Below are 21772 nucleotides of genomic sequence, written 5' to 3'. Positions count from 1 at the left end.
GGAGGGAGGAGAGCCTGCAAGAGTTTTGGAAGGAGCTCCAGAATGGTTGAGGGTCCTACAAGGACGGAGTTCCCCAAGGGCAATGTTTGACCTCCATGTGTTTATGGAACTGGGAAATGGCTAATACATACTGTGTCGTGGTTTCAAGGGACTTCAAGGAGTGGGTAACATAGAATGAACAAACTGGGAAGTTGGAGATGGCATTAGAGGTCTTGACCTACTGAAAAGCACAAAACACCAATTACAGCAACAACAAAATGGGGTGAATGCTTTTGGAAGACAAAAATGATATTAAATCCTATCTCAGTCGTGGAAGGAGCAGTGGTTCATGAGTGTTCTCTAGAGGAAGACGCTATTTAAAATGTGTGACTCATTCCATCTCCATAATAATTACTAAGATACGGACCGTCTTTACCCCTATTTGGCGGATAAAGGAACTCAAACATTCTTGGTGCCCTCCGCAGGGTCCCAGAGCTAGTTAACCCAGAGTCTGCTCTTAATCACTAGGATTTATTTTAGTACCCAAAATATATCACAACATTGCAATTCTGAAGGTAATTATAAAACAATGAAGTTCCATAGATTAGAACTTAATTTTCATTTCAAGTCAATTAAGAGCATCCTAGGTTCAACCCTTCTGAGTTGTTCAAAGACTTGTCTGTTCCTTCCTGAGACTTTGCTCTGTGAGGTGAACACGTTTAAAGTTGCTGCCCATGAGACTTACTGCCATCACCTGTGTGCAAACCTTCAGTAAAAGACAGTAATGCGTTTGATAGTTTCCATCTGGGATGAGAGCTTTGAGAGTGTTTAGCCTGTCTCATGCACAAAGGCAGTCTATATGGCCAAAAGCTCTGAAATCTCCTTCTTCACCCATGCCCCTATGCATACATCTGTCAGGCGCACTCTTCAGTGATGCACACACCCACACATACGCCTGTCCAGTGTGCTCTTAGGTAGGGCACACATCTATGCATACATCTGTCTGGTCTACCCTTAGGCAGTGGGTGTTTGATAAGAGCTCGCTTTCAGTAAATACTCCAAGCACTGGTTGACTGTATTTCTCAATCTACTCTATGATGTTAAAGGATTTTTAAATTAGCGTTCTACCACTTTGCCATATCAATTGGTGGCAGGAAAGACGGAGGCTGGGTCTGATTTTAGCCTAGTATTCATTCATCCGTTGACATTATATAGTTTTAGGACCCCTATTGAACCGTTCTGTGCCTTCCTGATCTCATCATGGAAAATGAGACTGTTAAACAGGTGAGCTGTGTACATTCTCCTGGCCTCAGCAGTTCATTATCCATGGAGTTCTAGAGTCAAACACACTTCCACCAAGCAGAAAAGCATTGTGGCCACTGCCATTTAATACGTTCCTGTTCCTCAGTCTGACTGTTTTCTTTGAAGACATTTGCTTCCATTACGATACAGGCTCCAGGATTGCCTCTTGTCTTTACAAAGCCTCTGATTCCAGTTTCATCGGTCCAGAAGTTAGTGAATGAAACTCACTATTTTACCTCTTTTCTGCCAGTTTGCTTAATCTTAAAGGGGTATCAGTAATAATAACCTCTATTGCCTCGCTAAATAAAATCTAAGTCTATCATTGGATAGCCTTCTGAGCTCAGCACATAATGGTGGATTCCCTATACCAGTAGTTTTTCTCCTTCTCTGAGCTTGTCTGGAGAACTCAAAGTCCCATGCCTCTACCTGCAGAATGTCATGTAGCCTTAATTAGACTACAAGTTCAACTTCCTTTCTTCCTTTCTTCCTTTCTTCCTTTCTTCAACTTCTGTTCAGCTAGCACCTGAGATTCCTGGAATGCCTCCCCATGCTAATGCAGCATCTCAGTACCTTAAGCCTCAGCCAATGACCTTTGCCCATCTGGGATATTCCTACCTCCCCCAAACTATATAACCCTTGAATTGCCCCAAGTAAAGGTGATCTGGTTCCCTGAAGCTAGTCCAGGTGTATCATTATTGTATTTACTAACAGACCTTCTGAAACCCGACCCACTCCCTGCCCCCAACAATTGTCTCTGTTCTGTTTGCCCTCATGAACAATATAAGCCAATTAGCATCCTGTCCTGTGCACGATAAAGAAAACATGAATATGATAATATTCATAGAGGGAACAGCTCATATTCATTGCATATATTCTCCGAGCCAGGCATTAGTGAATTGCTAACACATGACCCTCCACACAGCCCCATGGGTTCTGTTAGGCCTTCCAGTGCTGTGATGAAAACTGAGAGACAGTGCCTAAAATACAAAAGATTTATTTTGACTCATGATTTTAGAGACTTTAATTCATGGTCACCTGGCTTCCTTGCTTTGGACCTGAGGTCAGGCAGAACTTCATATTAGATCCGGCCAGCCTAAGTATGGAGTAAGACTTTAAAAAATGTTCCAGAGTGGAGAGGACGCGATAGATCAGGGATACTCATGCCTGGCCGAGAGATAATGCCTTCATCCATGGGCATCCTCTTTCTAGGCCTCTCCTCTATCCAGGCCTCCAGCAGATAGAATAGAGCAACTCACTGTCGGGGTGTTCATTTTTTGCATACTGTGTAAAGATTGTCTTTGTGTTATTCTAATGTCAATTTCTGTACGGGCACAGAGTTGGGTACTGTCCGGACTTTGGTATTATTATTTTTGTGGATCATCACCTGCCTTAGTCCTTCGTATACATGTACCTCCCTCACCTTCTGATTGGTTTTAAAAAAGAGCTGGTGGCCAATAGATGGGGAAAGAGAGGAAAGGTGGGACTTCTGGGTAGAGTTGGAACTCTGGGAAGAATCGAGTGCGTGGGATTTGCCAGATGACACAGAGGTGGAAGGAACAGGTGCCGGAGCCAAGTGAGAGGTATCAGGCCACGTGGCAGACATAAACAGGTTAATTTAAGTCAAATGAGCTAGCTAGGTGGTGGCTAGCTAAGCCCTTAGCATGATAAATAATAGTAAGTCTCGGTGTCATTATGTAGGAGCTGACTGGTCCAAGGCAGTCAGGCAATAACCCATATTCAGGAAAGGTCTTTTCTTAGTCTTCTTTAGAATGGCCCTCATAGATAGTAGGTATCTATCAATCCAGTCATATTGACAGTGAGTGTGTTTATTCTCACATTAGGTCAAGTCGCCTGTCCAAAGGTCCACAACACCTGGGTTAGGGCCAGAGTCTACAATTTAAATCTCTTTACATGCAAATCTCTTCCAAGACAGTGTTGCTGTATACTTCTGAGTACTTCCTGTTTGTGTGCCTCTCCCTACCTAAGTGGAATTGCTCTATTTTGAGGGCAGGTACTGTTAGCATCTCCATGTTCATAGATAAGGAGCTTGAAGCTCTTGGACACTGGTTGAAGGCACAGAGCAGAAGAGGATCTGAATTCAGGCAGTCTGACCCCAAGTCATGTCCTCAGCTCTGAGGCCTCCACCCACGTGAACTTCTCAGTCCAGTTGTTGCGATGCTACATCCCAGCTCATTAGGGAGCCTGTGGTGCACGGGAACTCCGCTTATATTCTTTCTTGTCTATACCTCTTGTGGCTTACATCTCGGCCATGCCTGGACTGAACACACCCAGACAACATGGTTCCACGTGAAGAGGTTTAATGAGAGAGGAAATGTAGAGGAGAGGAAAGGCGGCGGGCCATGGGCACGTGGGAAGGGGTAAGAGGGCAAGATCAGAGAAGAACAAAGAGTAAGAGGGGGTAAGAGAGAGAGGAGGGGGCAAGCACCCCCTTATGTAGGCACAGCTGGCAGTTGCTAGGCAACTGTGGGGCGGAGCATGCCTGGCTGTTTCCAGGTAGTTGTGGGGGTGGAGCTTAGACAGAATACCAACACCTGTACCAAAACAGGAAAAAAAAAAAAAGACTCCTACCTAATGTTTGTCTTTGAGACCTAAGCATTTATAAAGCCCACTGTGGCGGATGATGCCATTGAATTTGGCTTTTGGTACTGCTTGTCAGAATATGTTGAAATAAATGCAATAGCACCATGCCTATTTTCGTTTTCCTCCCAGTTTTTGGGAGTCTTGGCCATGGCACAGCACATTTGCTGATGAGGTACTTACAGATGAGTTCATCAAACTTCCGGTGCTCACATGGCTATGATAGTAGCCCCCATTGCGACTCACTGACACATCAAAATTTGACCTTAGGGACATGTTTTTCACACTGTGTGATGATAATATAAAAACAGTTTTAAAAAGCTAATACAGGATGAAAACGTGGATCTATGCTTCGCTTCGAGTTAGCTCAAATTCCTTGCTAAGTAAATAGAGGGTAATTGATAAATTAGTTTAGATAAATGTTTAAAGAAAATTGAATATAATTTTTTTTAAAGAATAGGACGTTTGAAATGAGCTTTAAAACACACTAGTTAATTGCCAGAAGGATTTTATTCATTATTAATTATATCAGAAATTTAATTATGTGAGTGTTGAGGTGAGTCAGGATCAATTTTATAACTCAAATCACATAAATCTGCAACATTATTAATTAAAAAGTTGATTTAAATGCTACGTTTTAAATTTCATGTGATTTAATGTCCCTTTGTCCCTGTTTTTTCAAGCATATGTCAAACCGAGTGTCCACAGAGTTGCATTAGGCAGCTAAAAATTGAATTGCAATGTTATGGATGAGCACGGAGCTATAATCAGTAAATAATTACTGGCTCGTACTCTAGAGTTGGTTTTGATAAATTCCTAGAAGCCTGAGAATTAACATTTATGTTTTGGTTAGTTAAGGAAATTAAAATAGATTAAGGACATTCAGATGGAGCTGACTTCATCATCTCTCTCCTTTGAGGACCCCCTCAGGAGGCTGACCACCTCAGCCTGGGCTGGACAGGAGGTCATGCTGCCTAGGGAAGCCATTAAGAAGAAATGCAGACTTGCATTTGTCTTCTCATTGCTACACCAAGGACAGTCACACACTGAGCAGTTTACAGTGTCCACTGTAAGACGTCTTACTGTTCTGTGGCTGCAAGTGAGGCACAGATCTTGTTGCATTACAAAGACCTAGCAGAGTTCTATTCCTGCCAGAGGGAAGAATCTGTTGTCACCTTTGACAGCTTGTTGAGCTGTTCTGTTCTTTCCTTCCGGGCTCATTCTCCCCTAGATGACCCCATCCAAAAAGGTGCTTTTACTATTAAGGATGTGTGACATTACACTGCCCTCTCCTCTATACCCCAGGGTGATCTCCTCATCTCAAACACTTTAATCTCACCTGCTATGCAAGGTGACGTCCATTATTCTCAGGGATAAGGACTATAGCGTTCTAGAAGAGCAGCTGTTCTGTGTGTGATGTGCTGTGACTACAATGTATTGGGTTGACCACACCTTCTGTCATGCCTGCCCTTTCTTCTTGTCCTTTGTATTCTGATACACATTTCTGGCTATGTCTGCCTCAAACCTTTCTCTTCTCAGTTCTCAGTGTTTTTGATTCTGCCTTCACATGCATTCTCGTTTTGCCCCTTTCCTCTGCCAAGAGCAGTATTGTGGGCCAAACTACTTAGGGTCAAATGGGACAGTGCAACTTAGCCCAGAAGACACTCACAATCCTCGTAACTCAGTTTCCTCCTCTGTAAATGAGGATAGAGGATGTGCATGTGGATTAATGCCTTGATTAAATGAGTGAACATATTTAATGCTCTTAGCCCAATGTCTGGCCTGGATAACACAGACTATTACTGCTATTACTGGGCTTGTTCTCCTGCCATTGGCCTCCAGATGTTATCTGTGATCTTGTTTCTCTTCTCAAGAAAGTCTGGCTTCTCTCAAAGCTTCAGCATTAATCTCTAGGCAAGGAACTCAAGCCAGACACATTTCTAAGCTTCGTGCCTCTATTTATGGCCATACTGGGTAAACACATTTTAATTACTTTATTTTACTTTCCTTGTTTATATTAGTTCTTTACGACTTCATACAATGTTTTTCCTTTGCCCATATTCAACCTCTTTCTCACAATTACTCCCAGGCATACCACCCTCTTTGCTGATGACCCAACTTTGTTACTTTGTCTTCCTCTTCCTCTTCCTCTTCCTCCTCCTCCTTCTCCTCTTCTTCTTCTTAATTCATCAAATCTAATTTTCGATGTCCATATATTGAGTCTGTGGTCATCCTACTGAAGCATGATTGACACTGAAGAAATCTGATTCTGCTCCTCTAAGTAGCTATGAATTGTCAATAGCTCCTCGGCTGCTCACCCCTTCCCCCAGCCCCAATACTGAAATTTTGTCTGGATTGATTGCTTAGGCTTCGTTCATGCTGTCAAAGCCACCATAGGTCTATATGTGCAACTGTCCTGCTGTGTCTGGAAAACACTTCAATTGTAGTTATCTAACACCTCTTGCTCTTACACTATTTACACACATTCCTCCCCTCTGAGTTTTGGGAGTGGAGGCTGTGCTATAGATATCCCATTTGTGCCCAAATACTCTGTACTCTCTTATTCTCCTCACCCTGATCACTATCTATGGCAAAAAAAAGCTTCTTTGGTAAAGGTTGAGAGGTGCACTAATGTAAAGATATAATAATGTCATTAAGAGTTGGTTTAATACTATGGCCACTTATCAGAATACTAGTAGTAGATTCTCCCCTAGGGCCTATGTCCAGTCTATGGCCCAACAATGTTGTGGAGTATGTGTTTCATCTTGTGGAATTGGCCTTGATGACAATGAGGAAGTGGTTGGTTACTGCCATGACACTCATGGCACAGTTGCACCCATGGGCATGTTCTGCCTGGATGATCATTATTACAGTTTGTAAGGTTTACCTGTAGGTAAGACTGGTGATTACTTTTATCCTCCAAAAGATTGCATAGTAACTTCCAGCACTATGAAAGCTAGCCAGTAGGGAAGAAGTTTCCAGGTTAGTATCCATTTGATTTCTCCATGTTCTACCACTCAAGTATGTGATGTCAAGAAGCTATTTTCTTTTTTTGTTGTTGTTGGATTTTTTATTTACATTTCAAATGTTATACCCTTTCCCCCACCCAACCCCCCATCCCTTCCCACCTCCCCACCCTGACATTTCCCTACACTGGGGGCTTCTACAGCAGTAGGTGTCCATAAGATTATTCAAAGGGTCTTCAGCATTAGTTTTCTCCATGTAGTCTTTCCTCTACTGCATTCCCATCTTCATCCCTCTGCTGGTCCCATTATTCCCCTTTACTTTTTTATACCCTTATGTTCTATCCTGCCTACCATTGCCCATCACTTATTCCTGCCCTCTATAGGCATTTCAAATAAAACAGCATATCTAAAGATCCCAAAGTAGCATCTATAAGTGAGAAAACAGGTGACATTTGTCTTTCTGGGTCAGGGTTACCTCGCTCAGCATAATTGTTTGCCACCTATTCATTCATCTGTGAATTTCATAATTTTCATTTTCTTAATAGCTAGATAATATTCTGTTGTTATATGCAGCACATTTTCATTATCCATTCATCATTTCATTATCATCCATTGATAGACATCTAGAACATTTCCATGTCTTGGCAATCATAAACAGAACAATAAAGAAAATGGGTGAGCAGGTATGACTATAGTAGGATTGGATGTATACCCAAGAGTAGTGTAGCTAGATCATGTGGTGTGTCTATTTCTAGGTAATCAGTGTAGGTAAATTTTTTAATGTTTCATGGGAGCCATAGACTAGAATATCTGAAGCTGAATGTGTTTATTAAACTATTTCATACCTCTTCTTGGTTTTATGATCACCCCTATAGTTTGGATCACGTCTCCTAAAATCCTGCGTGTTAAAAGCTTAGATTACCAGGACGGTGCTATTAGGAAGGAATTTATGGAGCCTTGAAAATGTGGAGGATATGAAAACAGAAGAGGGGACTATTTGGGGAGAAAAACATGGATAGCAAGACAATGCTAGGAATCAAGAAAGTAGAGAGAAGAACAAATAGGAATAATAACAGAACATTATGAAAATACCATAGTGAAATCCATTGCTTTTCATACTGTTTTAAAATAATTAAGAGAAGGGCTGGAGCCTACAGAGAAGTCTCAAGGTCACTTAGAGTCTTAGGATACAACACTCCCTTTCTCCTTGTTCATACACCCTTAACTATCATCATTTCCAATTCATGAACATGACGTCCAGTGTAGCTTTCAGGTCCGTTTGTGAACTTGTTGTAAATGTAAAAACTCAACACAGAAAACCATTTGTTTAGATCTAAACAGCTGATGTTCCTAGTAACACACCTCCAATGTGTATGAACTGGATACTTCTTTTATTAATGAAGTCTGTTCCTCACTCTGGGGAATACTCATCCTGGCTTTCTGTGTCTGTGACAATTGACCCAGCAGCCTGCTTGCAGCAGCAACCTTGTTAGAAATCTTCCCTTATGGTTTTCCTTCCAACTCTTTGAGTTCAGAGGTCAGAAAACCACAGTCCCGAGACTAAATCTAGGTTACCCTTTGGTTTTACCAGTTACATATTAGAACCTAATATACAGATTCAGCTATGTATTACCCAAGGCTGCTTGAGGGCTACAGCAGCAGAGTGAAGAAATAGGAATAAAAGAGAGCACATGAACCACCAAATATTTATTCTTGGCCATTACAAAAATATGCCAGCTCTTCTCTCTACTGGAGACTGTTCAGTCTCCCTATGCTTTACCTTACACACAGGACAGTGCCCTGTGATTGGAGTTACTCCTGACAACCCTCTTCCTTTCCACACAGATTCTGTCTTTACAATGCTTGTCCTGGGGCCTGGCAGACCATAGGCTCAGCAATTATCGGTATAAATAGATTCCTCTGTACAATAAAGTCCTTTTTACTAAATGTTATCCATTTTCTCAAATGACTAACATCTTCTAAAGCACTGATCCCTTTAGGAGGTTAATGCTTATCATCTGATGTTCCCAGGAGGAAACTGTTTTGTCTTTCATTTCTAGAAAGCTTTTATTGACTGCTAAGACAAGCTGTAGAGTTGAGTTCAAGGATCTTAAGGAGTAATGTCTTTATGCTCATGTGGTGAAGTCCTTTAATAAGTCGCTGCCACTGGAGTTGAGGAGCTCAGTACACCTCTTATTAAAAAGCATAGATTTCACCATGTGAAGCAACTGCCTCGTTCCTGTTTAGTTATTTTTTTTGACTGCTTGAGGTTTGATAATATTTGCTTATACTCTTATGAAACATGCTCAATGGTTACATCTATTTTAGGAAAACAGAGATGCTCCACTTGCTTCTTAAGGAAAATCCAAGTGACCTTACGGTTCCCTTTTTATCAGCCCCGGAAGTACTGATGTCTCCCTTTGTGTCACATTCAATGCCTATGCTCTTCGCCACTTCAGTGGTTGGGTGCATGTGCAGGGGGCAGGGCATAGCCTCTGTCAGACAGTGAGCTGTCTCAGTGCATAGATTCTGTTTCTTAAAGCCTGGACCTTAATGCTTGCCACAAAGAAAGCTCTTAGCATGTGTTTACTCCATCAGTAACTGAACAATTGAAGAGTACACACACACACACACACACACACACACACACACACACACTATCCTCAAAGTATTATACACGTAGAACTTTCTAGTCCACATTCATAAATATTGTCCATAACAAACTTCCATTTGAACTTTAGCAATCTTCAGTAGTTACAAATTAACGTCCATGTGAGAAAGGCAGTCAACGAGGATGCAACAAATAATAGAAGATTGAAAGAATTAATACATTTCCTCTCTTAAGTGTTTACTTTTTACCAGTATGTTTGCTACATAGCATTAAACATATAAGTGTACTATAACATGTTTACCTATTCAGTGGTATAATTATGAATAACCCCACTATAACTAGAGTGGTCGTTACAGTTATAATGTCTGCATATATGGTTCCAATCCATCATATTTTGGAGAGAGGTGCATTATCCACCATCCACAGAACATAGGAAAATTTCTGTAAAGTCCATGAGGTTGCAAGAAATCTCTATCTCTTCTTGATGCAGCCCCAAGTGTGAATGTAAAGATGGGATGAATTGGCTCCTATAGAGCAAGACAAAGTGAGAAGCCCAGAGCCCTGGGAGCAGTGAATGAAACATTAACAAATGAACAGGATAGAATCTTAAGATCCCACGCATTTGAGAACATCCTAAGGGGAGTTTTCAGTGACTGCTTGGGGTTAGCATGTCGAACCTTCTGAGACAAAACCAAAAGGTGTAGATGTCTAACACCCTCATAGTCAAGGTTCAATCAGGTGACAAAATTCTTAACAAACATAACATTTTAATAAAGATTTCTTATGTTGCAAAGGGGTTGCTGAGTTAAAGAAAGTAAGAGGAGATGAAGCAGCACTCACTGGGGGCTTCTCTAAAGTATAACCAGTCCCCCTCAGAGCCATGGGGTCTACATCTATAGTTTTATCCAACACGGGTCAAAATATTTCTTAAGAAAATAGGATCCATCCCATGGTTGGGCACTAGTTTCTGACACTATTACTGAGGCTTTGTTGTGCTTTCAGGAGGAGCCTAGCATGGTTGTCCTCTGAGAGGCTCTACCAGCATCTGGCTGAGACAGATGCAGATACTTACAGCTGAGCATTAGGGAAATGGTTGAATAAGCTGAAGAGAATCACAACCTCATAGGAAGACCAACAGTGCCTGTACCCTGGGAACTCCCAGATACTGTGTCACCAACCAAAGAGAATACACAGGCTGGTCTGAGGCCCCCAGCACATATGTCTGGCCTCAGTGGGAGAGGATGCACCTGATCCTGTAGAGACTTTATGCCTCAGGAAGGGGGAATTATAGAGGAGCACCCTCTTAAAGGTTAAAGGGGAAGAGGACAACATTTGGCGTGTAAATAAATAAAAAATTAATTAATAATAATGTTGAAATAACATATAAATAAATAATATATAATAAAATTTAATACCTTATGAATTAAAAGAAAAGAGAATGATACTTTTGACAGAGTATATACAGATACGCACTTGTCATTGCTGCCTAAAGTATAATAACTATACCATACGAGGTATTATAAATGGCCTAAAGATGATTTAAAGCACACAGGAGGATGTATGTTGGGTAGCATGACACTTTCTATCAAGGCCTGGAATGTCAGCAAATTTGGAGTCCTGGAGGTGGCAGAGTGGGAAGGAGTTGTGGAGTCACTCCCCTGTGTATTCTTAAAGGATCTGTTTGTGCCTAAAGGGGTAGCTGAATATTAGTGCACAGGGAAAGCAGGGGTGACAGAAAAGAAGCCATGATCAGGAGTTCTAAGAAGTGATGGGGCAGGCAGAGCAGAATGTGGACAATGGAATGGAGGAGGGTAGAGACCAGCCAAGAACAGGCTCAGGAACCATCACCAATCTCTTGCTTTACAAATGAGAAAAAGACGTGGGCAAACAAATACCCGAGAGATACAAAAGATGCTTTGACTTTAACATTGTATAGGTCTATGTCCTTATCAATCACTATCTAAAACAGTCAGTTACCCCTGACTGAATAGATGGATAGAAAAATGAAAGAATTTGTTCATTTGTCTTTCTTATGTGCGTATTATTTTATTAACAAGCCTGTTCTACAGCATTCCAATATATAGATATACCATAATGTATTTAATTATTTACTTATTAACAGATCTGTATCAAGTTTCCAATATCACCATGATTAGAATAATTAATATAGCTTTATTATCCCAATGCTATAAGCACTTATTAATGGAACATATTTATCATAAATCTTAGTATGCCTGGTAATATTTTTGAGATAAGATAATGTATCTTAGAAGGGATAGAACTCTGTTTTCAAGTAGCAAGAAATAACACTTAGTGTTAACTTGAAATTAATTAATGTTTGTAGATAGAAACATTCCTATTTGGCATGAAATTCTTGCATTTTTATTGAATTGTCTAATTGCCAGTTGTGAAGTAACAGTGTCTGGGAGTCCCTTGTGTCTCCTCACCAACAGTTTGCAATGCTTAAAAAAAAATGAACTGGTTTTTAGGGAAGTTTTGGGTTCTCAGCAAGATTGAGTGAATGTTGTGTCGGGGTTTGTCACACTGATGAACCTACCTGGGAACCTCATTAATTCAAGCCCATACTCTATGAAAGGCTCACTCTCAGCACTACACATCCTATGGATTTGTATGATAATCTGTGTCCGCCATGGTATTGTACAGAGGAGACTTACTGTCCGATTATCTCCTTGTGTTCTGCCCATTTGTCTCTCTTTCCGCCCCAGGCAACTGCTCATCTGTTTACCATGTAAATAATTTTCACTTTCCAGGATATCATTAGGGCTAAAACGATATAACATTGTATCTCTTTTCATGGGTTGATAGTTGATATTTTTTAAACATTGAATAATATTGCATTGTCTGGATGTACTGTAGGTTTTTATATCCACTTTCCAACTGAAGACCACCTTGGTTCCCTCTAAGATTTACAACTCTGAGTCAAGCCAATGTAAACTCATCTCTGGGTTTTTGTGTGTACACCTTTTCAACTATTTGATTAAATACAGAGAAGTATGGTTCCTGGACCTTGTGGTAAGATTATGTTTAGTTTTGTGAGAACCTGATACAGTGTCTTTCAAAGTGACTGTAACATGTATTCCTTACGAGCAATGAATGACAGTTCCTGTTGATCCATATCTTGTCAGCAAGGATTTTCTTCTTTTTAATGGCCAAATCTCTCTCTCTCTCTCTCTCTCTCTCTCTCTCTCTCTCTCTCTCTCTCTCTCTCTCTTTCTCTCTCTCTCTCTCAGACACACACACACACACACACACACACACATTTAATTTTCAAATCCTTCTTCTGTTGATGGCCATTTGGATTGAGTCCATATGTTGACTAATGTAAAAAACGACACAGTAGACATGGCGGTTCTCCTATAAACTGATTTGGATTTTTAGACTATATATGGAATCATTTTAAAAGAGTTTCAAAAACTCTTTGTGTGTGTGTATGTATATTTATATACATATATAATTATGTATGTACATATATAATCATATGTATATTTTGGAACCTATAACATGTGTCTCAATTACCCTTCTAGGGATCATACAAACCAATCATCCTCAAAAACAGCCAAACGGGTATGGAACTTGAGAGGACTTATAGGCGTTAGTTACTATGTTCTTCGCATGCAATGCCCTCCTCCCGCTCCTGTTGAGAGGAGTCTACCTTTAAGTTAGTAGCCTTGTATCCCTCTAAGACGAGTGACCTGTAATCAAGATACTTTAGAGAGAGAAGGACTATCCCGACTGACCACCTCAGAGGAAGTCAGTTCTTCACAGCGAGGAAGTAAGATAGAGCAGCTGTACACACGGCAGCAGGAATGTGAAGTGCCAGCTCATTCATCAGGTAACAGACAGGAAACTGAGTACAGGCCAGAACCAAGGATAGAATCTTCCAGAAACTAGCTCTTGTCAGCCATGCCTCACCTGCCCTGGGCTCCATAGTCTTTAAATCGGCACCAGAAATGGAGAACCGGGCATTCAGAACACAAGCCAGTTCATAACATTCTGTGATCAAATCATCACATTAGTGTTGGCTGTGGAGCACACATTCTGATAAGCATTAAATAAGACACAGACGAGCACTGAATTCAGAGGAGGGAGAGGTAGATAATCATATGGTAGATAAATATGCTTTAATATGACTTTATATGTACCATGTGATAACTGGGCAAAAGGAAGGGATGTATGTTTTTCGGATAGTAAAGGATGACTGGCAGAAAAGGGGGTGGGGCAATGAGATTTTATTTTTATTTTCAGAATTGGGAGTATGTTGATTTAAAGCATATAAGATAGGCTTCTGGGGTACACTTTAGGTAAGAAGAGGTATGCTTTTTTTAAGTTACCATTCATGAGTAAACTAAAGCCACAGTGTTCTGTTTCTCTCTTTGTGGGCTCTTTTGGGAGCCATATTTAGCCAGTCTGTGTGTCACCCACCCCATACCTCAGTGGTTGGCACCCAGAAAATTTTGGTTTTTAGTTTTGCAAGGGACCACACAGACTAGTCATTGCTTAGTTGAGCTTTGCTAGAATCTGCGGTCAAGCCTGGTGTATTCCGTGTTTCATCCTAGGACCAAAGACTGCCTAATGAATGTGTTTTATATAGTGATAACAGAAGCATTGGGGCCAAGGCCAAACCACAGAAGCATATTTTATATCTCAGCTTTTTACTACATCTTCAACTACCTTCGTGGACAAAGCAAGTCAGAATGGCCAAGTCCCACACCAAGGAGGACTCTATGCTTTTTCTCTTTACCAGGGAGTACTGATAAGTGACAATATGTCCGAGTGAAGTCAGGGACAATAATCCAATCTGCCAACACATTTTCCTGAAATGAAATCCTTCTGGTAGAACTCTGTGGTCAAACCATAACAACATTAGTGTCGACTGTGAATCACACATTCTGATAAGCATTAAATAAGACACAGCCAAGCACTGAGTTCAGAGGACAGGGGTGGGGGGGAATGAAGGCGCTTTCCATCTATCCTTATCATCAGGAGGAAGGTATAAAAGAGATTTAAAAGGTAGATTTGAAAGAGAAAACACCAGTAACCCATCTTCGGCGCTTTATTTAAATGCTGGGAATGCAGGTTCAGTATCCAGCAAGGCTCTAATCCAGCCTCATTCTATAGCTTCCTTCTGCTGGCATCCAGCCAAATGTTAAATCCGACTATATTGCATATCCAGCCCTTAGAATTTTGGTGTCTTTCCAAAGTACTTGAATGCCACATTCATGTATCATTAGACACACAACCGTTCACAAAATTACAAATGACGACATCTTGGCAAGAAGTTCCTCCTGGTTTTGATATGTTGGTACTGCCAGATTTGTGTAGCACGCTGATGCTAATCTGTCAAAAGAAAAATCCTGGAACACAGGGAGAAAAGGAAGAAAACATGAGGAGGCATGGCCAAGAACCTGTTGTGCTAGAGAATCACATGGTTGCAGCCAATCTTCCCACCCAGGAAACACCCACTTTTCTGGTCTCTAGGGGAACCTAGTGTTTCTGTCACAGACCTTCCCTAGAACACACCCATTTTAGTTAACCACCAATTCTGATTGGAACTTTTTGGAACATGTTTGCTCTAGGTCCACCTAAGGTCACTTCATGGAGGTCACTTCACTAATTATGACCCCTTTCATGGGAACAGGCCTAAGCTAACCCACACAAGCTGTTCTCTTTTCTGAGTATATTTCTCTGTGGTTGACCTTTTCCTCGCAAACATCACAGGAGGGTCTCAGCCTACTGTATAAATCTTTGGTAAAGTATTCTTTGAGCTATATAAGAAAGGGTGTTACAAAAGCTCCCTGAAATTTATAAAAGTTAACCCCGGCCTAAGGGGAAACAAAAATATTTTCACGTCCCTTTGATCATTGTTTGGGAACTGCTGGACTTATTTTCTGCTTTGTAGTTAAGAAGAAACCTAAAAATAAATAGCCCTACTTTGCAGATTGTTATCTTTTTAATTGGGACTAAGCAAATCCTGTGTTTGCTCTCGGGTAGTGACATTCAAAACAGAATTCTTCTGTGTCTTAAACAGTAATTTACCTAGGAAAGGACAAGGAGGGTGATGCGACACGTGGTTGCTACTGCTGCAAGTTGTAAAACATTGACAGAACTACAGATGCTTCTATGGCACACAGCTTTTCTGAATCACCAGAGTAACATTTAGAGGAAAGCAAATCATTCTCTCAGACATCCTCCCACCTGAAGCATAGCCAGGAAGAGGGGCCAGGAGGAGCCATCACTTAAGAATTTGACTTTATGGAGGGGAAAAAAACCATACGGTTTAGTCTTCTTTTTTTTTTAAGTAGTGAAAGGATATGGGGAGCTCAAAGGAAATCTGAGCCCTCACCCCTTTAGACAAATGTACAAAAATACTTACTGTGTATCTGTAGTTGCATGGGGGTTCTCAGTAATTGAATAGATATCATTTATCAAAGTTAAATCAAGATCAGAGGGACAACTTAATAATGTATAACTCCTGTGGAAATAGAAGCAGTTATTAAAAGTCTCCCACCCAAGAAAAACTCAGGGCCAGTTTTAGAGCAGAATTCTACCATACTTGCAAAAGAGAACTAATGCCAATACTCCTCAAATTGTCCCATAAAATAGAAACAGAAGAATTAATTGCAAATTCATTTTGTGAGGCTATAATCAGCCTGACACCCAAAACTATACAAAGATTCAACAAAGAGCAAGAATTAGCGACCCATTACCCTTATAAACATTGATGCAACAATACTCAATAAAATACCCATCAACTGGTTCTAAGAACACATGGAAAAGATCATCCACCACGATCAAGTCCTTCATCTCAGAGATGCAGAATGTAATCCATAATAGAAACAAACTAAAAGAAAAATGAAAGTGTTAAAAGTCAACAACAACAACAAAAAGAAAAACAAAAACTTTAACAAACATCCCTTTATGATAACTCTTGGAGAGATTAGGGATACAAGGGGCATTCCTAACCATAATAAAGGCAATTATGGTTAGCCAACAGTCAGCATCAAATTAAATGGAGAGAAACTCAAAGCAATTCAGTAACAAGACTGTCCACTCTCTCTTCCTGTCTGTTTAGTATAGTTCTTGAAGTTCTAGCTGAGGCAATAAGACAACTGAAAGAGATCAAGGGGATACAAATTGGAAAGGAAGAAGTCAAACGTATCATTGTGTTCAGATGCTATGATAATATACATAAGAGACCCCAAAAATTCTACCAGAGAACTAATACAGCTGACAAACACTTTCAGTAATATGGCTCGGTACAAGATTAACTCAAAAATATCAGTAGCCCTTTTATATACAGATCAAAGAGGAAATGGAAGCTAGAAGTTCAGCAGCCAGAACAAAGCAGGGGGCCTATGGTATCCATACACACAGAGGTACAGAGACATCGGGTACATCAGGTCAACTGGGTACCTCAAACATTCCCAAGGATACAGGGAGATGAGAAGCCCAAAGGCAGACCATGGCACATGACCAGTATGGTAGGCTAGTAAGCACATGCTTGAATCAACATTCCGGGATTTGTAACTATTCTTTGGAAAGAATTTGCACATGTAATTATGGTACAGGTTTTAAGGTGGTTGATTATGAGAATCGTCTAAGCATCATCACAGTTGTCTTCTAGGAGGTAAACTAGACAACCATAAAAGGCTATGTGGCCACAGAGATAAGAGATGGTGACATATTGCCATGGGGCCAGGATCACTGTAGTACCAGCAGGATGAGAAGCTGAAGGAAACAGAGAATCTATTCTCCTCCAAAGCTTCGAGAACAAAGATGCCCCTGTCAACACCTTGATCTCAGACTTAAGGCTTCTAGAACTGTGAGACATTAAGAAGCTATTACTTTAGACTCCTCGTATTGTGGTGATTGGCCACAGTATTTTAAAAACTGAGTACTTCTAACTTTAGGAATAGAATAGAGAATGAGGATTTAAAAGTAAGAGGTAACAAAAGAAAAAATTTAAATGTCGTAGAAGTCAAAGCAAGAATTTAAAAACAGATGAGCAGAGGCAAGATGCTGGAGCAGAGAAAACAAAACTAAGATTGGGTAGAAGCCATTGGTAAGACAAATGGAGTCGGCTAGCAAAAACTAAGAATCTATGGTGTGTCTGACACTACCATAAGCATTTTCTAGGCATTGACTCAATCTCGTAGCAACCGTATGTTCAACCCTACTCCTTGGCTGAGAAAAATAAATTTAAACAAGCAATAACAAGGACCAAAACAGAGATGTCAAATCACTTGTCCTAGGTAAGTATGACTAGGATTTGAGGCCAGAAATTCTGATTCAAGCACCTATATTTTAACTCCTGTTGTACTTCCCTTCAATTCAACTCTAAGATGTTTTTAGAAGTTTTGGCTTATCCTTTATCAAGCTAACTGATAGCTCTGAGGTAGAAGTATTTTTGTAAGAACAGTTTGTAAAGGAAGGAAGAGAGAATAGAAAGGCTACATAGCTTTGACCTTATCTTCCCATCTGATAGAAAAAGGAAGGATTCTGTTGAAGCTGAGGTAGAGAGGCAAGTTGTAGGCCGTGTAGGAAGGATTATGATGGTATAATGAAACAGAGAGTGCTTAGTCAGAAGTTAGTCATTCCATTGATTAGCTCTTGATGCTTTTTGTCATCTGTGACTAAGGAATGATTTCATCATGTAGAAAGCAACATACAGAGGAGAATAGGATGTTTCATCTGTTATATGGAAAGTATTTTGATCGTAGCCAAGGAAAGAATCAAACAAGTGAAAAAAATGTTTCTTGTTAGTGGAGGTGTTGGAGAAATGAGCTGTTGGTGGTCAAGAAGATGAACCAGAGCTTAAGAGTGTTGTATGATAAAGGACTCATTGAAATACTAAAGACTAGAATGCTAACTGGCATGAGAGGAATTAAAAGGCTTCAAGGAAAAGGGACAGGACCAGTTGGTTCTCACCATGAAGGTGTTTGATTGTAGTCAACAACCAGGAGGCCATTTTAGTGTGATGGTGGCATGGGTCCTGGGAAGCAAAATCAGCAGAGGACTCTACAAGACTCAACTCAAAGGGGAATCAGAATTTTATGTTTTGTTTTGTTTTGTTTGTTTTTTGTTTTTTGATTTTTATGGTCTTTACCAAGTAAACCTCAAGTTCTCAGGACCACTGCACACTTAAAACAATCTTTTTATTGGTGTTCCGTTTGTCCTTTTACATGGCACAATTGAAAAGAACAGAACCACACTCTGTGTGACCTCAGACAAATAACTTCTAGAGCCTCAGGTTTCCTATCTAAAAATATGGATTCCTGTGTATGTGTGTGTTTAGGGGTATGGGGAGTGGATGTGTGTGTGTGTGTGTGTGTGTGTGTGTGTGTGTGTGTGTGTGTGTGTGTGTGTGGGTATGTGTGTATGTGTGTATGTATGCATGTGTTTGTGCCTTTCTGTGTGTGTGTATTTGCATATGTGTGTATGTAGGTGTGTGTGTCTGTGTGTATATGTGTGTGTGTGTGTATGTATGTGTGTGTTTTACATTTGTGGTGAAACATTAAAGGGATGATAATCAATGTCTAGAAGCATGCCTGATATTTAGTTGTTAGTCCATAAAGTAATTAAGAACCAATTAGATGATGTAATTTATTAGGTGACCATTCATCTCTAAAGATATGATGTCATGATCTTTTACACTCATCAGCATGTACAAATGTTAGCAGCACACTTGTTCTTCTTGAACTAGCTGTTTACTTGGATCTCTCTTGCATCCACTGGCCCTTGTACAAGGAGAGATTCCATGTGCCAACCCCTTGTTCTGTACCTCTGAGGACTTCTAATTTGGAGGAGGATTGGTATGGGTTTTTTCAACTTTGGGAACTCTTACAAAATTCCACTATGACACATTTCCCTTCCTCAGAATGATGCTCTATTGAAACTACTCAGAGAGCATTTATTTTTAACATTCTCCCCACGATCTAAGTTATTATATTTTTAAAGTACTGGATTCAATAGTTTCAAGTACCTATGCCACTTCTTTCCACGGTGTAATTTTTATTCTCATTTATGTCACTTTATGCTTCTTTGAGGGGTCTTATGTAACACCTAAGGGCACCATGTTGAGCCACAAACCTGCTCCTTTTAGCCCAACAGCTACCATAAAAAGTAAAATAAGTAGAGTGTAGTTTGGCTGATATATTCAGCCTGAACCTACACACACTCTCTATCTAATATTGAGTGAAAATTTCTCTCCTGTCACTTCCTCTGTCATCTATAAGTTGGTCTGGATTCTACTGAAGTCTTCTGGGTCTAGAGACACTTGGATGCACTTTGTGAAAATGTGGAACCAAGAATGATACGAAAGAAGGCAGTGGAGAGGAAGAATGATAGCTTGAGACCAGTATGCCAGTCATAGCCATAGTGTCGGACATACGGGTTGAGAGGTTCACATGTGTCTATGTACTTAGGCATCTGGGTGGGGTATTCACCGACACAGGAAATCTGCCAGGCTGTCTCTCAAGGGGCCAGCTAGCATGGCAGTCCTAACTTGAATGACACTTTAAAGATCAATACTCAGACTCACACACAGGATCACGGGTTTCGAAACCAGATCTTGGGCACAGACTCATACTAAGTAATTTATAAGGAGGTATATGTATAGACATCCAGAGCAGATGCTTGTGAGCTCTCGTGAGACACCCCTCCCCCACCTACCAGTGGATGGGCACAAATGGGAGGTTGTCCTCCCTTTATGGTTGAGACCATTTTAATCCATGGATTGTCTGGTCAGCACTGCCAGGATGAGGCACTTAATGCCATAGAAACATAAAACTGTTCTGTGAGACTATTGGAATGTTCTCTCATGAAGAACCTTCTCTTATCAACTGTTTGGCTACCTTGAAATGTGCTGGCATAGGAAAGATGGGATAGATGTTTGCTTTCACTCCGTTTTACAGTTTTCTGAATAATGATATTTTAGCCACCTCCCCTGGTGACCAAAGCATGTTTTTAGAACTGGAATTCTTGATTTTCCAGGCAATTCAATCACCAATTCTGACCCCTCTGTGAGTTCCATGAAAAATGTTCTTTAATGGTTCCTGACACTCCAGGTACCCAGCAGCCGTTTCTAAAACCCGAAGCTCCATGAGAAACACACATACGATCCCAGGGGTTTAGAAAGAATCTGCTTAACTTTAATATATGACTATATAATTCCCATTTGTAGGATTCTTGTCATGATAACTGAGGATGCTCCCTTGTGAATGAAGCACTGCCCAGAAAGTAATATGAAAAAATCATGGTTCTAACGTGAACTTCGAACCTTTGGAATAGTTGCTGGTATTCTCTGGAGTCCATGCCAGGACATACACTCGTGTTTTAGCCACTCTCACACTGACCTCTTCGGTTAATAGTGCTATTTTTCCATTGCAGGTTTAAGTTTATCTATTCATGGGGCTGAAAAGCGCTTGCAAATCCATCAACGGCGAAGTGTGGCAAGCCGCCCAGGGTCACGACGTCGCCTGCCTGTGGTCAGGCATTCCTCACTCCCACCAGGCAGACGGTCAATAAAAATGGAGGCCAGCTCTTCTGGAATCACTAATGGAAAAAACAAAGTTTTCCACGCAGGTAATGAATGGGCAGGTTCAACAGGGACCCGTCTCATCAGCAACCTTATGCACCTACATTTTCCTGCAAGTACAGCATGCTATGTCTCCAGTTAGCTTACATTTTAAAAAGAAGTCTTATTTTTCTCTTCTCTTTACTCTAATCAGTGGCAAACGTCCTCAGGACCAGTAAGCAGAGGCAGCTGAGGGTGTGTGGGGTGAACAGGACAGAGAAGGTTAAGGACAGATTCCACCTATGCTGGTAAAAATCTAAACAAAAACCATAATGATAAACGCTTACTAAGTTCAAAAAAAACCCTCTTGGACAATAGAACAGAGTTAGCCATTTTCCTGATAATTCGCTATTAAAAAAAAAATCCAGGGAATATTTTATTACAAAATGTCCTTCCTGAATGTGAATTATCTAGACTGGTTTGCATCACTCCCAGTGAAACATTAGATTAAATTTCAAGATTTTGTAAAGCATTTGTAATCTCTTAAATTTGTTAAGCCAATTCTACATTAAAACCTGTGATTTCAACTAAAAAGTTTCATGTGCTTGTTTGGAAAGAGGCTCATTTAAGTGTTCATCCATGCGCTAACTCAACGGCTATGTTTAGAGTCCTTGCTGTATGCGAGACATTGTTCTGGAAATACCAGTGAACAAGACGATGTTCCGGCCGGGTAACTTTATAGAAACACTGAGTTAGAAGATGATTCAGAAGTCACTTAGA

The 21772-nt window shown here is 40.5% G+C and overlaps 1 protein-coding gene across 4 annotated transcripts in view; it reads left to right on the top strand.

Annotated features, from left to right (window-relative positions):
* The window catches only part of Ano4 (anoctamin 4), a 398260-nt gene that overhangs the window by 179890 nt on the left and 196598 nt on the right, over positions 1-21772 (top strand). For all 4 annotated transcript variants that reach the window (XM_032911022.1, XM_032911030.1, XM_032911017.1 and 1 more), the window contains one exon: positions 20866-21060. In XM_032911022.1, the coding sequence (XP_032766913.1) occupies positions 20866-21060 (195 nt within the window). The remainder of the gene's footprint in view (positions 1-20865; positions 21061-21772) is intronic.

The sequence above is a fragment of the Rattus rattus genome, chromosome 1 (genome assembly GCF_011064425.1).
Source record: "Rattus rattus isolate New Zealand chromosome 1, Rrattus_CSIRO_v1, whole genome shotgun sequence".
Classification (NCBI taxonomy): Eukaryota; Metazoa; Chordata; class Mammalia; order Rodentia; family Muridae; genus Rattus; species Rattus rattus.
Note: the sequence above shows the minus strand (reverse complement) of the source record. Positions and strands in the feature narration are given on the sequence as shown.